Here is a 17,960-nt window from a genome sequence, read left to right as displayed (position 1 = left end):
AGTTTTTCTTATTGTATACCTGTTTTCTGATGGTATACTAATATTCTTACTGTATACCTGTATTTCCGATTGATTATCAGTTTTCCGACTGAATACCAATTTTATGATTATATACCATTTTTCTGACTTTGTACCAGTTTTCTGATTATATACCTGTTTTTTAATTCATTTTCCAACTGTATTTTAGTTTTTTTTATTGTATACCTGTTCCAGTATTTTGACTGTGCACCTGTTTTTGCATTGTATACCAGTTTTCTATTGGAAGATTGTTTTATTGAATAGCAGTTTTCTGATTGTATACCATGCAGTTTTCTAATTGAATATCAGAATACCAGTTTTATTACTGTTAGCAACATTTATGCTTGTATACCGGTTTTCAAATTGTATACCAGTTTTCTGACTGTGCACCCGTTTTCTCACTGCATTCTAGTTTTCTGATTGTATACCAGTTTTCTCACTGCATACTAGTTTTCTGATTGTATACCAGTTTCTCACCGTATACTAGTTTTCTGATTGTATACAGGTTTTCTCACTGCATACTAGTTTTCTGATTGTATACCAGTTTTCTCACTGCATACTAGTTTTCTGATTGTATACCAGTTTTCTCACTGTATACTTGTTTTCTGATTGTATACCAGTTTTCTCACTGTATACTTGTTTTCTGATTGTGCACCAGTTTTCTCACTGTATACTAGTTTTCTGATTGTATACCAGTTTTCTCACTGCATACTAGTTTTCTGATTGTATACAAGTTTCTCACTGCATACTAGTTTTCTGATTGTATACCAGTTTCTCACTGCATACTAGTTTTCTGATTGCATACGAGTGTTCGTATTGTATACCGGTTTTCTATTTGAATATTGTTTTATTGAATATCAGTTTTCTGTTGTTCAATAACATAAGAAGAGAGTATATTTAGTCTGTATGTGTGCAAATGTCTGTGTTGATTGAATGATACTATATTATCATTGACGTTAACAAGAAATTGTTGTATTCTGGTGTCATAAACTGAGGGTTTCAGAACGAGAGATACCTACGACTTGACCAATCAGAAATAGACATGCATAATCTTAAGTGATGAATCATAACCTGGACCAATGAGGATGAGAGATACAAAGGACATTGACCAATGAGATAAAAGATATTGACCAATCAGTTTGAGAGATACATATGCCCCAGCAGAGGGTAATGAGTAGAGTAGAAAATAGTAAATTAAAAAAAACGTTTGGACATACCGAGACTGCAATAACGAATATTGTCTGCAAAAATTTGGCTTCAATATGACATTTATCATCTTCCTATTCCCCACAAGCACAAATGTAAATTCTCAATTGTACTTTCAAACAATGGCCAACTGTTTTACATTATATAGTGTTACACAGGTCTTTGTATCTCTTACATACATATGCCCGTTTCGATAGGCTATATGATGATAACGTGCCTGTTCCTCGCCGTATATGGTGTCATAACGCCTGGTATTTTGCTATGACCACCTAAAAAAAACAACACCTCGTTCACTTTCGATCACTCGTTGATTTTATTCGGTTGCAAAGGACCAGGCGTAATCCCACCATTTACCTCGGGGCGGGTCAATAACCCTTAATCACAGGCTGGCCGTACTGTATTGCCATCTTGCGACACAGGTTTGAAGTGCAGCACAGTTAAATACGGCTGTGATGTCATGAAATTTAAGACAAGTCTCCGCCCACAAAACAATGGTGACAGGAGGAAGTAATAAACACCTCGGTGCGTCAGACGGGAATCCCCGGGAAAGTTCCACAGCCGTCGGGGCCCACAAAAAGTACAATACGTCAACGCTGAAAAATCCCCCTAGATTGGAATGAGATAATTTGACACGGGCGTCAAATCAGCAAGTTGGTCTACCAGTCGCTTTTGGTGGGACAAAACAGGAACAGTTGACAAGCAGAGTAATTCTTGGTTGACAAGCCTATCAACTATCATATCTACTACGACATGGCGAAGCACGTCTTTGCAGCAGTCTGTCTGTGTCTCGTCCAGCTTTCATCAGGTGAGTTAGATCTTAAACCACAATCATATATATATATATATATATATATATATCTACGTTAGGAGTGAAGACAAGTTTCTACTAGACTGACTACATGTTCGCTGACTGTGAAGAGAATAATTTACCAGGGGATTTTGGCCAACATAATTGGGTTTGACTAGCGGCGCAGGAGGATCACGGAAATGTCAAACGACCAGGCCTTAATACGGGGATCGTAGAATTCGGGGGGGGGGGGGAGGGGGGTCAAGGAATTGGCAGGGGAGTCAGCCCACGCTAAGGTTTTAAAAGATCGTCTGGGCGGCTCCTCTAGTAGCAAAAATTCCCCAGGCAAAATTATCATCCCTACAACAGCAAGAATAGCCTGTCTGGTAGAGAGTAAAAGGGGTGTTTTCCGACCCAGTGTTCTACGTAAGTTTGGCCCGGCGGCCTGTTCTGTCAGCCTGTCTGATTATCTGGCCTATCGACATTTACCCGCTAAAAGGCCCTGTAACCTTAACCAACCCTCGTAATCTGAAGCGATGTAACCTTACCCAACCCCGTAAAAAAACCGTCCTGGGTCGATGAACTGGGCGGGCGGGCTACACGCAAAGCACCGTAGAGATAGCGGCGAGCTCCCGGTGGTATGGTTACTAGGCTAGGTTTCAAACCGAACGTTCCGAATCTTTTAAAAAGCAGATAATTCATTACCTAATTTGATATCTGGAGGCAAACAGCCTTTTTGTTGTCTTGAGTCTGGTGTGTTGGGATTGTCAAAGTAGTTTTAATAGTACGTCATTTTTGTTTTCTCGGGGCTCATACACAACGTAATGTACGAGATCGAAACGCGTACGGTAAAAACACACATGAACAGGAACCTATGAACGGAACGGTAGGAATCTTAATTCGCATAATAATGCAAATTTCCCCACAGTCCAAAAAGTACAAGTATTTTATCCAAGGTATTTACAAGCCTCTTCAAATAATTGCCATTGCAGTCCAATGTCAGTTTTCTCGGCGGAACACTTCCTTGAGGGGAGGGAGGGGACATGGTTGATTGCACAGCAAAACAAAGGGGATCTTCTTTCACTCGTCGTCACCCCTGACCTTTACCTGGAACAGGATCACGCGGCAGAATGAATCCTAATTGTTGTTGTTGCTCGATGTTGTTATTCTTCTGAAGTGGGTTTTCTCACTTGGCTGTGCTTGTTGGTGACTATTCGCTTAATAGTCACCAACTATTTTTGTGGCACTGTATTGAAGTTAGGGTAACTTATTTTGACAGTGCCACATACAAATATATAAAAGGACAGACAGAAGGTGAAGGTAGTCCCATCGCCATTTTGTTTGTAAAGGTCACGTAATTTGGCACGTCATTGTGAACTCAAGGGAAAATTGCTGTGATAATTTTCGACAACAGGCGCGTCCCTGTCAGACTTTTCTGTCATGGGGTAAATTTGAATAGTCTCAAAGTATGAAATACACACCCATAGGTTTGTATTTAGTTAGTTCACGACACAATGCATGCAAAGGGAAGTATAATCAGGAGTACCTAGAAAGTATATAAATATTACGAATTTTACGGAATGCATAACGATCCACTACTAAGAAACTACGAGTTTTTGCGGAATGCATACTACTGCTTACCACCCGTATTGGTAAAATGGTTCCTAGTAATGCGTAAAATGTGTATGATTACTGCGCAGGCAAAACTCAATAGCACGAACTGCGTGAATTCAAGTACTGTAAATGCATTTAAGTTGGCGATGGTTTAAGTTTGCCGTAAGACTGCCTCGCGAACATAAAACCACCGCGAACATTTCTGCATTTACAGTATCCAGTTTTACCACCGATGCTTATGGATGTTTGTATCCGTTGACTCTAGACATTAATTGGATATCTACACTAAAGGAAACCGATATATCTGTCGACGTGACATCCACAAAATACACTATTTTTAAAGCAACGGATATAGGATATAGCCTTTATATGTTACTAGTACCCCACTGATAAATGTGAACCAGCGTTATCATTGTAAAGAACAACAGTAAGTTTACCGATGATACGTACTATGTAGTACCATTATGTAATAACAAAGATATGATCACGTTCAAGTTTCCGAATTTTTTGTGCTGAGTTTAGATTACAATCCTGTCCTTGTTACAGCGAGTGCGAAGGGGAACTCAGACGACCCGCGCACTTACGAAGTGTTCGTGAGAGAGGTGAGAGAAAGACCATTTTCTTACAGTGGTTAGGGGCAGACTGTCAAGGTAGCCGAACACAGTCTTCGTCCTTTGGAGATTTCTAATGTGACTGGCTTCAACGCTGTAGAAATTATAGAAGAGTACACTAGTGAAGTACGAGAAGGAATATATTTATGGTTTGAGGCCTACAAAATATTATAAAACATGCACAAAAATTCTGTCGTATCGGCTTTTGACGCCCTATATTAAATAGCACTCTGTGGATGCCTTTATACTCGAACTTGAAAAAAAATCAGATTCCAAATGCCACAAAGTCTTAAAGTCGATATATCCCTACTCAATTTTACACTCGGATGTCTTTCACATATGACGTTTGACTTGACTTGACTTATTTCTGTCCAGTCTTCAAGAATTTGAAGAACTTTTTGTACTTGCGTCATAGACAAGAGGGACGCGAATGAATACAGTGTAATGCTATCTCAAGTACGGTGAAGGGGATGCTATCATCATATGTGTAATCATTAAAATGTTTTTTTTTCGTATTTTCTCTCTTTTATGACCTTCTCCCTTTTATCATTTTAGCGTCTATTTGAGTCTTTATTCATACTGCTTAACTTTGAATTATTAACTGATTGGAACATTCTCGTAACCAAGACTATACATTCATTTGGGCTAATATTACACACATTTATTTCCATAGAGTGTAGCTCCGGGCTACATAATAAGCAACATCCCACAGCTGTTCAAGAGGTCACAGCTGCCTGCACCTGAAACCTTCAACATCTTCAGTGGAAATAAGGTTTGACTGATTTTGATGTGATTATTTCTTCGTTAATTCGGTAAAATATTCAGAGTGTAATGTACCCCTGCACATTATGCAAATGTCGTTTGAACTTAACATTCTTAATCTGGATGTCGATAATAGAAGTTATCCATACTAGTTCCACCCGAATTCTATTTCAGTCACAATAAACTCATTGCTCATTGTGGTGTCAAATGAAAGCTTATAAGGCCCGCATTACATGTATGTTCGAAAGCACTTGCAAGCGTTCAAAATTGCGTTTACAAAACACTTGTTATTTTTTGTTTGTTTGTGTGTGTGTGTGTGTGTGTGTGTGTGTGTGTGTGTGTGTGTGTGTGTGTGTGTGTGTGTGTGTGTGTGTGTGTGTGTGTGTGTGTGCGTGTGTGTCTGTCTGTGTCTGTGGGCGCGCGCGCGTGCGTGTGTATGTGTCTGTAGGCGCGCGCGCGTGCGTGTGTATGTGTCTGTTTTGTACATACTATGGTCTTGATTTGAGGGGAGGGTGGCAGATTTAAGACAGGGCAGGTGCATGTTTGGGCCCTCTATAATCCTGCCCTGAAACTGCAGTGGCGTTCTTGTTCATATTTGTTCTCTCCATCTGAGATGCCTGAATCTGTGAGTCTTTATATCGTGTTGATCGTTATCAGTGTGGTGCGAGTCTAACATCACGTATTTGTGTTTAGGATGACAGGTTTTCCTTGAAGAACAACACTGGCGATCTTTGTGTGAAGAGATATCTCAACTACAACATCGACTCCAAATACAAACTGACACTGGCCGATAAAAACAACCAGGTATTTAATGACCTATATTTCCTAATGCTTTTTGGAATTTTGAATTAGCTATAGCAACATTTAAAATTGGTAGTTATTCTTGTAATGAAACAAGGAGCTAAGAAAATGGTAACTGGGAAGGCAAGGCGAAAAATTGTTCTCATCATCTCTTTCTGGAATCTGAAATGTGTTCAACTTGCCTCCAAGTCTTGTTACATGTACATAGGAATTGAAGAGGCTATGAAAAGTCTAGAAGAGTATAAAGAAGGTACCTGAAGATAAGTCAGTGAAAAACTAACAATGACAGGGTAATCTGACCTCTAAATTGTCCATATACAACTATTGTCAAGATTCTGACCAGTGCCTCCCACGATACACCGCATCAAAACGTAATGTGGTTATCTTTGACTACCTGACAACATCCAAACAGCCTTCTTCTTGAGCTTTCCGGACACCCCAAATATACCTAAAAATGGTTTTCCGATATGCATAAAAGCCTAAAGCCCTTAACTGTATTATGCAGCTCCCAAATGCCAATATTTCCAAGGTATATTTTTACGTTTTAAATGGATTGCTGACTAAAAATTTACCCTCTGCGACTGCGTGTGTACGTGGCCATTTTCTTTTAGAACTGCATTACCTTCATTTTTGTTCCAGGCGGTGTTGGTAGTGCTCGTGACAGTGGAGGATGACGCTGCCTACCCTCCTGTCTTTAACCCTGACTGTTACATGCCTCCCCGCAACACCAGTATCACCCACGTAAGTATGAAACATTTAGGGTGTTTGGTGTCTAAGTTCTATGTCAGCTTATCAGAAACCCAGAGCCAAACCAGTCCGATTACTGTTTGTGAGTCGTGTTTATTCAACCTATGCTATACTCGAGTAACGTATAATACAATGTGCGTCAGTACGGTTACAGCAAGTTTACAGTTACAGCATACAGGTCTAGTGATAAGATAATGATACAGAGATCTAATATATACAGAGGGGGTTGGTCTAACCAACTAGTACATAGTCCAACAGAGGAGCTAACCCTCAAATGTGCTTACCTCAGTCCCGTGGGCACCGAGCCTGACAAATATCTTCTTACAATCTTCTAAGGTCAACTAGCAGAACAAAAGCTGGTCTATCTTAGCCAATCAAGGTAAGCCGGTTGGATGCCCTCACCACCCAACCAATCAGGGATACCTAAAATGCTAATCTAAGCTCCGCCTCCATATGGTCTAGACATGTCAATACCTAATTTCATCATAAGTCAAAGGTCATGTATTTTCTTTATTGACATCGACCTTTGCAGGGTTTTCTACAGCTACACAAACAAAACACTACTATGGATACCAATTGATTAAGATTGGGTTAGATATATCATTTATCGCTACTATTTCGAATAGTGGTGCGTACCTAAACTAATATTCAGGTTCAGGTCCGGATTCAAGTCCAGCAGTTCAGGTTCAGGTCCGGACTTTTAAGTCCGGACCTGAACCCTTAATTGCGTATTATGTGCGCTAGAAAGTTTTCTTTTTTGAGGGGGAGGGGGGATGGTGCATATAAAATTGCATGTTAGCATGAATTGAAATGCAATCTGAAAAATACATGCAACTTATATACAGCCAGTGTAAACACAAAATGTTTTTGGCTTTTTCCAGTGCAAATTTCACTGTCTATGGAAGGTTTCAGATGGTTTAGAACCAGAAAAGGGAATATAAGTGACAGATGGCTTTTTGCAAGTCCGGACTCTCAAGTCCGGACATTTAGGTTTTTTTGGACTTGGACCTAAACAATTTTAGGTCCAATTCCAAGTCCGGGCTTTAGGTACGCACCACTAATTTCTAACGTCGAAACGTTTAATACAATTAATTATTTGTACCCAGGAAGGGTTCAGGGAATGCATTTAGTTAAATCTATCTATAAGGTGTAGTCAAATTATTCAGAGTGTATTGCATTCTTTTGAACAAGCAGAGAGATTGGAAAGAATTTCATAGCCATCTCTTTTTGAAAATCCATTAAAATTTGTACAGTTTTCTTCACATATGTACATAAATGGTTTATATATGATCTCTTTATTTCTCTTATATTTTCAGGTCTGGCCGTTCACGGTGTCTGTGAAGTCCATTTTCCTGACCAAACCGACTATGATAGTTGGCGATAACAACGATAGAGAGGCGGCAGTCGTCATTGACAATGATCAATGTAGGTGACTCTTTGTCTACGTTTGAACCTATACAGATCGGGCTTTTTGGGGGGGGGGGCATCCTGAGATGGGGAGGGAGGCTTTTGAGACTTATGGCGTTATCGGATGACCACCATTATTTTAGAGAAAGACGTACACGCAAAATTAGATATATCAAAAGATATAACTAATTATGTATATATATTATTGAACATTATGAGAAGCTAAAATAGCGAATTTTGTGAAATATGCCACTAAGAGATCAGTTAAAGTCAAAACACGGAAAAGTATGAAATTATATGGATATTATGAAATTGTATAATTATGAAAATTGACGCGAGCCTCAAAAGTCCCCACACCCCCGTTATTTTCATTTTATGCACTTTTGAAAAGTAAATGCTGAAATTATTTCAAAATTCAAATCACTGTGACATTCCCAGGCAAGGTCATCTTTTTACATAATTTCTTTCTTATGTTCCTTCTTCCAGGCGATGTCAAGGCGTATGTGCCAGTCAAGGACGACAAAGTTGATTCGATAGACAGAGACTACACACCGAGTTTTAGCGTGAGCTGTACGAACACACAGAACCCACCGAGAAATAACTTTGTCATCAAAACATACTGGGTACTTTGCCCCTCATCATTATTATTGTAAATACTCCCATGAAGTATTTATATTCACTAGTGTTTGTGTATGTGTGTGTGTGTGTGTGTGTGTTTGTGTGCCTGTCTGTATGTCAACAAGATAACTCAAGGGCGGCTAGATACTAGTACATGTACCTTAGTTTCATACTCGATCTGTTGGTATAGGGTATGACAAAAACTGAAAATGATTACAGTTTAGCCCCTTTGCGACTCCCCTTGGTACTACAACGGAACTACTTGTCTTGATATCTCGTGTTCTGAGCTAGCTTTTGCAGCCATTTCATCTTCACCAATATCTAATGGATGTGTGGCAAGCTTTAAAAAAGTACAGCAGAAGCCGCTTAATTGCACGGCTTATTTGCCAGTGAATTCGGTGCAATTATCCGCCTGCCTCGAATAATGCGAAGTTATCTAGCTGGATCGCACCGGTTTGGGATTCTGGGATTCCGTGCAGTTAATAGAAGTGTGCGTTAATCCGATGTGAAATTAACTGGCTTCCACTGTACCTTTTGTTTTCAGAACGCCTCCTATCACCGGCCGGATGACAGGGGCATCCAGCCCGAGTGGTTCGTTGACTCCCCCGATCATCCCCACAAGAGACACGTGCTCGTCACCCTGGACATGAAGAACTTCTACGGTCTCGACCCCTCCGTCTACCTTTGTCGTCTCAGCTTCGACCTGGGCTTCTTTGGTGCGACGGTGGGGGGAAACATTACCATCAACCCGATCGGTATGCATGTATGAAGTTGTAGTGACCACAAAACTTGCACAGTAGGGATTGTAGGTAACTGATGAAGACCAGCGCCTGTTGGCGACAAATTATTGCGGCAACTTTGCAACTTTTTTTTTCAAATCATTCTTCTTATTGGTGGTGGTGGTGAAAAACATCACGCATCACATAGAAGCCATGCATTTACCCTTGTCTAAAAGTAGTCTCCCATTTTCCCCCAACCACCATGAAAACACGATAAACATTCTCAGTTCTTCTGTCTCATAACTTGTACATTTCAAATCACAAATTTGAACAAATGACGTCACCATTTTCCATTATACACCACTGCCTTGGCATTATATGGAACAAAATGGCGGCCCATGTAAAACCGTACAAATCCAATATAGGTTTTGCTACCACAGATCTTGTGATAACTTTGAGCAACCACAGATCTTGTAATAACTTTGAGCAATAGCCTATAAGACCTGGAATCAACAGTTCCTCCACCGATAAACTGCAAAGAGAGCGTTGGACTGATAACAGTACCATTTTACCACAGGTTGTCCGGATGGTCTCTATGGTGGACATTGCAACGAGACATGTGTCTGCCAAAATGGGGGCAGCTGCCACACTTTTAATGGCGCCTGTAAGTGCACAGATGGATGGACTGGAAGAGCCTGTGACATCGGTACGTTCTAAATCTTTATATCAACATTTTCATATCCGTGAATAGTTTAATCAGGCTAGCAAGTACCTGAGTAACAAAATCATTTGTACACCACATAACACAAGAGTTTCATCATACCAACGTTTTAGTGGTTGTCTGGGACCTTCTTAGGGGCAGTTCTGATTGGTTCACGTTGCACTGCAGCATAGGTGTCGCTGCTTACAGATGCGGTCCCAAATATAAAGCTGCTGTGCCCTGCGATCAGGTCAGAAATGGTCACAGACGGTCACTGAAAGTTCGGTTGAATAAAACACTTGGTTGACGTGCAAAAATGATTTTGTTATTTGGTAATATTTTGTTTTTCTTTTGTTTCAACATTGGCAGGATTTCATTCAGAGCGACTAACTAAATTTAAACTTCGGAGAAACTTGTCTAATGTACTTGTTTGTTACCTTTCAGTATCGAGGCCCAGTCATTTTCTTCATGGTAAGTTTACACTTTTCATCATATCATTTCATTTTGATATTGTTTTCCCTTGATAACCCTTTTAGCATGAAGATCACATAGTCTAAAGAACGATATCAGAATACGTATACCCGATAAGCCAACCCGATCACACAATTTCTTCTTTGGGCCATTTTAGAATGTTATTTCATACTTGATTGTAATTTTCCTCAACCCATTTAGTTCTAAAATTTTACATAAAATCGTTTAAAATGTTGTGTCTTTCACTTGCACAACATTTAATATGTGTCAGAGGATAGAGGGGTCGCAAAGCGCAGAGGGGTCATTTGCATTATACAGAGAGCTCGAATTCACAAAATTGCTGCCGCGTTTCTCCGGGGCTATAGGTATTCTGTCAAGCCTTTCCCAGTCAACTACGTTGTTCCATAATAAGATATATTTATTGCAAGTTCTTGCCCGAGGGCTAATTGCAGGTACAAACAACATGTAAAATAAGTAAAATACAAAGGTGCTAGGTACTACATTCTATGACTATGCTATGCTAGTGTACATTATACTCGTTTTGTTGGGTTAGACTTCTTCTCTTTAGGCAGTGAAAGACAAATGTACCCACATTATACACCAGGTTTGTGCCGACTTTGTTCACAATGTAATTCTTGCAACGATCGCCGGCAGTCCAAGAGAATAAATAACGTAAAAGAACGACAGCTTGCAACAGTGATGCAATCGACCGGAAGCTACAAAACTACATCCAACACATCAGTCGACAATCGATTAACAATCAACCAACCCAGCAACCAATCAGTCAATTGAATGATTTATTGATACAAAATCATGTTGCAGCCAGATAAATTGTGCCTTGTCGTACATGAAACCGGAATCTCTGCATTAAAAAAATCAATCTTACGTTCATGATTAACTTCTCAGTACATCTACATACTATTGGGTATGTGGGACAAATAATCAGTTACTGTAATTCATATTCTTGTAAAGTTTAAATTTGCATTTTTACCAAATATCTCGCTCTACAGTCACAGAGCCATGTGTAAATAAGGGTGATTATGAACTTTATATTGACGCGAGGCTCTGAATTTGTTAACACACTAACATAGATTGTGTTCATTGTGTAGTTTTTGTTGTTGAAAATTAATCAATTAATTGCTTAGCAACATGTGATATAATTTTGTGTAATAACTTATGCGATAATGCAATGAATATTACATTTCAATGAATCCTTACCAGTAAGTACTACAGTTAAAGCATGTAATTCAGAAGTTTTCAACCTTCTTCGGGAACGAAGACACTGGAAATCGACTGATTTCAATACAAATTTCCAATTGGAACAGCGCTCAGATTTTGGGACTGTCCCTAAAAATCACCCCTCCCAAGCAACTCTGCTTTCATATAATATAGAAGTTCTCGGACGTCCGGACACACTTTTCCAAAACATGGTCTCGTACCAGTTTTTTTATAACCATGCAACTTTCTTTGAAAAAAATTTATTCATTACCACGCCGATGAAGGTGAGCCATCCAGGCATCAGCAACAGGATATGTTCCTTTAACGTCTTAAAATAACTTCAAAAACTAAAGCTGACTTTGAATTCAAAACACACTTTTATTCCATATCAAACTTCACCAAGCTAAATGAAATAGATACAACCATACTGTACCAGTACAGCCACTCACCAGACTTACTGGGCTTACAATCATTCGACAAAACATAGTTAACAAACCGTACTCCTACAATTTCATTCCCACCATTATCCAATGGTCGCATGGTCAGCTTTTAAAAAACAATGCTTGTTTGTGTATCATTTATAATGGCAATTATTCTGACACAAGTTGTGTGTGTTTCCTTCCATAGGAAAGCAGGGGGTCTACTTCATCGTCGGAGTTGTCTTTGGAGCGATCACCTTGGTAGCTGTAGTGGCGATCGTGGTGGTCTACGTCATCAAAAGACGCGTACGCACAAACAAATACGTCAACGATAGTCTGGCAGATTCGGAGAGCTTCCGTGATACCCCGTATGATGAGTATGCCGATGATGCACATGTCCCGGATGTGATGATAAATAAGGGAGGGTAGAAAATGTTGCCGCTACCTGGAATTCATTTTGATTTTGCCAACCGCTTTCTGTAAACGCTCTATTCTAGTCTAGCTTCTGTTCTATTCTGAGACACGCCCTCTTGTACATATAATGAAAATATAGTACATTGGATACTCCATATAACGAATCGTGTAGGAAAAAAGACACATTTTCGAGACCACAAGTTTACGAGGGTTGATCAATAAGTCCTCGGCCTCACCCAGAAATAATAAGCACAAAATTCAAATTAGTGTGATCATTGCTTTACAGGCGACACCCAGTAACAGTACGTAAGGGAGAAGAAAAAGACGTGGACAATATAGCTGCGACCTGAGGTGTGCGCGTCAACTTTCGCTGCTGGAAGTCAGACACCCACTTCTTTCTGCTTCAAATAGGAAAAGAATCATAATCAAACACTTTGACAATGTCTTTTGTTAATGACAAAAAAATTACGGCATGGGAAACTCTATCCACACATGTCTGATCGCAATTCACAATAAGGCTTGTTTTTCTCGCCACATACCTTCTAATTAAAAAAAAAAAAACGAATGCCTTGAAGGTATTGACTACAACTGCTTTTGTGCAAAGTGTTTCTGTATAATTACAATATGGTGTTGAACATACCAGTACGTGATGCAATTCAGTTTTGCAAAAAAAATTGGTGAACTGTATTATCAAATTACTTCAGCCGAAGTGAAAAAAATAATAAGAAAATACCTACCTACCTAGTTTGGATGATGTCTTTGTTAACATTTGTTGTTTGTAGAGCACATAATGCCATAATGACACGTTGTGTATATAATGGAAAATGTTGTGTTGCTTGTTTGTTGCGTGTAGTGACCATTTTGATTTGTCTATTTAATGCACATCTGGTATTTTATATGTTGTATGATGTAAGTCTGATTATTATTGAAAGCTTCATGTTCACTTTGTATCTCCATGAACAATAATAATAAAGATAATACTTGTTTATGGGTAAGCGCTTGTGTTTGTGTGTGTGTGTTTTCGATATCTCTGGATTGTATAACTTAAGAACCTCTGGATAGATTACAATCATTATGATAGCTTGCATGTGGGTAGGTGTTGGGACGGCAAAGGTCAAGGTAGATTTTGGGATGGATTTTATCAATAATCAGTTTGTAGGTAGGCCCTGATGAGACATGGAAACGACTAAATTTTGGGACCACCTAGCGGCTTGTTATGGTGCTGCAGCGGAACTTCTAGTTTTGATATCTCGAGTTCTGAACATCCTATGGTCGTGATTTTTAAGCAGTAGGTAGCTCTTGATGCAGATAGTGAGTGGTGTAGTTTTGGGCCCCCTAGCAGCTTTTTTGGGCACTGCGGGGGGGAGGGCTGTTTTAGCATATGATGAAAAAAAATAGTAACTCAGGAAAGGGTTAACGGATCGTAATGTTTTTGGTATGTGGATATCGTAAGTGATCTGTTAGTCATGACTCATGGCCTCAGCCTGCAAAGTCATTAACATTTGAAGGAACTGAATTTGAATTTTCCAATGATATCTGATGTGCTTCCTACTTCTTTGTTACTTTTTTCATAGCTTCCGTTAGTCATCACACCTTCTTGAAATGAGACCTGCGTCTTCCCCAATGTTTTTTTTTTTATATTTAGTATTGTTTAGGGACCAGAAAAGCTCGTGAGGAAGATCACCATACCATACATAAATATCATATAATCATACTATGTATTTCTAAACACTATTAACAAATTCATCAACATTGAAGGAAAATATGACTTTGTGTTGCAAAAAATATCACATAAATTCACTACTATCAATAATTAATCTTCATTTCTTAAGTAATTGAATTCGCTTATTTTTGCAGCATTATGTTGCTCTAACTCAATTGTTCTACTGTATTTGCAAAGAAGAAGTTCACCAGAGTCGAAGCCTACTTACCCATTACATTGTCTACGTTTCACATGTCACGTAACAGCGAAACGTAAGCTTATTTTCATAGATGATTAAGACTCTGCAGTGTGTATTTTGTTTATAACATTACAACCACAATGTTTGGTGTATCAGGTGTTCAAAAACGGCCGTGTTCCTGTTGCCCAACGCGCATATCGACCATATCGTTTTGTGTATGTCCAATACTGGCAAGGGGCACAAAATTTCCGATCAATCTGACCGGTCAAATTTGAAATACACTTACTGTATTTTGCACTGTGTTAACAGATCAATGCTTTGAGTAATTGTTGTTTTGTATATCGCTATGCTTGTGCTTTATATACAATCAATGTATATCGGTATTATTGATGATATGATGATGAAAATCCCGGTGTTTAATGCATTTAGTTTATACATTGAATTCGTTAAAATTTGTTGCACCACTGTCAAAATCTTAACAAAGATATAATCACTACATACCGATCCCATTTCTTCAGCTCTGTTAACAGAAAACACAGCATTGATTTTGCTATGCCTAAAAGTAATATTTCCGTTTGTTCATATGGAATTTTCAAATTATGACCATGATGTTTAGAATGTAAACTGTTCATCGAAAATCTTGTGCAAGTTTCCTTTAGGTTAACCAAATTGTTTAAGTATAAGGCACTACGTCAACAACCTTTATAAGGGGTCTGTTTAGAATGCTGACAAAGGGGCATCCCCTTACATACCCGAAACAGGAGGAAGTAAATTGAACAAACTTATTTTTGTTCGTCTACAAAACGGCTTGCTTATTTTAGCCAAAAGGAGAAACTTTGTAGACTTGCAGCAGAAGTTGAAGGCACTACTTCTTGTATCGAAGGTGATTCAACGTTTCCTATGGCGGCGGTTGTGAAGATATTGGCGGTTCTGTTGGTGTTGTGCACGTTCAAGTGTTCGGCTGGTACGTAGCCAATCCTATGTATTTTTTACCTGTGTGTATTTCCGCCATTTGTTTTGGTTGATTACTTGTCGACTGCGGTAGGTTGGTGTTGATAAAGGATATGCTCTATAAGACAAACTATATATGGAACTTATCAATTCCGATTGTGCAGACTAATGATAAGTGAACATATTTGACAGCCGGTCAACCTCAATTCTACATGTATGTGGGGGTACATTATGTCTTTTTGACACGAACTTGCTCTCCGTGCGTAGGTCCCGTGTTTGACAAAAGTCTTGGCGTCGTGTAGTGGCGTAATGATAAAATTTTTGGCTTTGTAACCAAATGGAAAAGGGGGCCCTGCCGGGCAGTTCACTGGCTGCCTTTTTTCTGGCGAGACCCCTACCCTGATGCCCTGCGGCTACGGAGATATATTTTAGTACAGCCGGGCCCAGGGCTCATCTTAAGTCGGACTAAAAATCATTCCGGCACCAGGTAACAAATAGACACCAAGATATATCCGTGGGGTACACCCACGGTACCACCGGGGCAAAATTTGTAGCTTTGGAGCCCGGTCGAGGCTACATCCCTGACGGGCACGGGTGCAACTTGGACCGTAGCCATAAGCTTTTGTCGGTTCCCATCCAGCCCAACAGGAGAAAATAGGAGCGGTATTCAGATCTGACTGGGTTCTACGTAGCCCAGTGACTTTATGATCATAGGGTTAGCCTGGAATCCAGCCTTGTTTATAGCTTTGGTCCGCTACCAAAATTAATGTCGCTACTCCGCCCTTTGGAGCGGGCCAAAGCTAAAAATGCTGGGTTCCAGGTTATTCTGAGAGGGCGTGACCAACGTTAATGTAAATTCAAAACAATTGTTGTTGGTTATTGTCACGTTTTCTGGGTTTAAAGAAGAACACAACATTATGTTGCTGTCCACGATTTAAGACAGATTACAGCTGGCGTCTCATTAGGCCGTGCTTGTTGGCGATAATTACGTATGACAACTTTGCGAATTTTTCACCAATTTTCCCCTGCGGCTACACTTACAGTGTAACACAGGGATACAATACGTGACCTCTAAAAACAAGATGGCCGCGCTAGGATCGAACGTCAGGTCCAAAGATTAAGCCCATAATTAGATACAAGATAACTAAGAAATCGCAGTGTTGCCACTGAATTAAAGACCAATGCAAAAAATATGAAGATTTATGAAAAAAATTGAAGAGATTTGCAGTGATCACGCCTGTTGGAGACTAGTCTGTGTCTAATTTGTGCCCATCAGGCGCGAACTACAAAGAATTCACCATTCAGGCGACAAATTGTGCCCATTCAGGTGCCGAATGGCGACAGAATTTTAGAATGGCCTAAGTGATACTCCCATGGACAAGTATTCAGACGAAGTTTTTGTTCTTACTTCAGTTTTACTTCCTCATGCGCGCTTTCAACAGCTCATGCAACAGCTCATGCATGTCCTTAAGTTCAGCAACCTTCCCATCGAAAGCCAATGTTTACACTTCGTTATGTGCATTGAACAGCTATATCCTCACGAGCGTTACATCAATCTCTGCAAAAATTGAGGGAAACATTTCAAACAAATAGGATCATTCGGTAAATTTTGAAGGTAAACACACTGCAATTTCAGTTCAGTCAGTTCAGTTCAAATATATGATTAGATTAGAACATAGATTCCGGTCATACAAAACTAATTATATGAATAAAGATCAGTCTAAGTATGCTAATTTTTGTTGTTTTTTCAGGTCGTAGATCTTTTAATGTCGCGATATCTGAGGTAAGTATAGAAACCATATTTGTTAAAAACTCTATTTTTTTCATAGTTACATACATTTTCATTAGTATGTTTGCGTGAAGAAAACCCCGAGGATATTCGGGTAATAGGCTGTATGAAACCAATGGTGTTTTTCTTCTTCGGTGTCATCTTGTTTCTCTGAAAAACACTTCCCGTTTCAAGTATTGTATTGAATAGCATTGGGAACAGTTCTCCTTTCTTGCTTTGTGACACAATGGCTTCATTACTTTACATTCATACTTGGAAAAAGGGGGTCTTGTCGGGTAGTTTACGTATTGGTTTTGTTTGTTAATCTTCTGGCTTTTCCCCTAACTACGGCTACTGGGCTATTTGGGGGCATAGCCGGGTCCGATTTTTTAAACTCGCAATTTAAATCAACCAGGGACGCGGCAAAAGAAATGACGCCGACCCGACAAAAAATGACCTTAGCATTAGGTGTAATTTGTATATGACCGTTGTGATGAGATCCTCTAGTTTCTATACACACATACGAGTAAGAAACCCGAACAAAGACTGCAAACATATAAAGCTTCATCCTATGCTACATTATTACTTAGGATAGATTGGTATCCCGAAATTGCTTACTGTGCAAGTAACGTTGTACTATTCTATGATATTGTTCAAAAATAGATTTATCATACTACCTTCAATTACCATATTATACCTAGTCTGTTATGTAGAATGAAAGTTAATACCTTAATTTTGTAATAAATTCATAGTCAAATAAAACAAAATTCAAAATACAAATATTAAGTGTCGTTCATTTTTCCAGAGCGCTAACGTCCAACCTTAATG

The 17,960-nt window shown here is 39.3% G+C and overlaps 1 protein-coding gene across 1 annotated transcript; it reads left to right on the top strand.

The window, feature by feature from the left end:
- Positions 1–1,871: 1,871 nt before the first annotated feature.
- On the top strand, positions 1,872–12,852 carry LOC118412684 (the record flags this gene model as incomplete). The annotated part of the gene is given in 11 exon segments (XM_035815696.1): positions 1,872–2,029; positions 4,172–4,227; positions 4,910–5,008; positions 5,692–5,802; positions 6,439–6,540; positions 7,863–7,971; positions 8,440–8,576; positions 9,116–9,326; positions 9,868–9,996; positions 10,435–10,461; positions 12,307–12,852. Coding segments are annotated over 11 exon segments (1,257 nt in total). The 3' UTR covers positions 12,528–12,852.
- Positions 12,853–17,960: the final 5,108 nt, after the last annotated feature.

Source organism: Branchiostoma floridae, chromosome 3, assembly GCF_000003815.2.
Source record: "Branchiostoma floridae strain S238N-H82 chromosome 3, Bfl_VNyyK, whole genome shotgun sequence".
NCBI lineage: Eukaryota > Metazoa > Chordata > Leptocardii > Amphioxiformes > Branchiostomatidae > Branchiostoma > Branchiostoma floridae.
The sequence above is the reverse complement of the archived record's forward strand: the minus strand, read 5'-3'. Positions and strand labels throughout refer to the sequence as shown.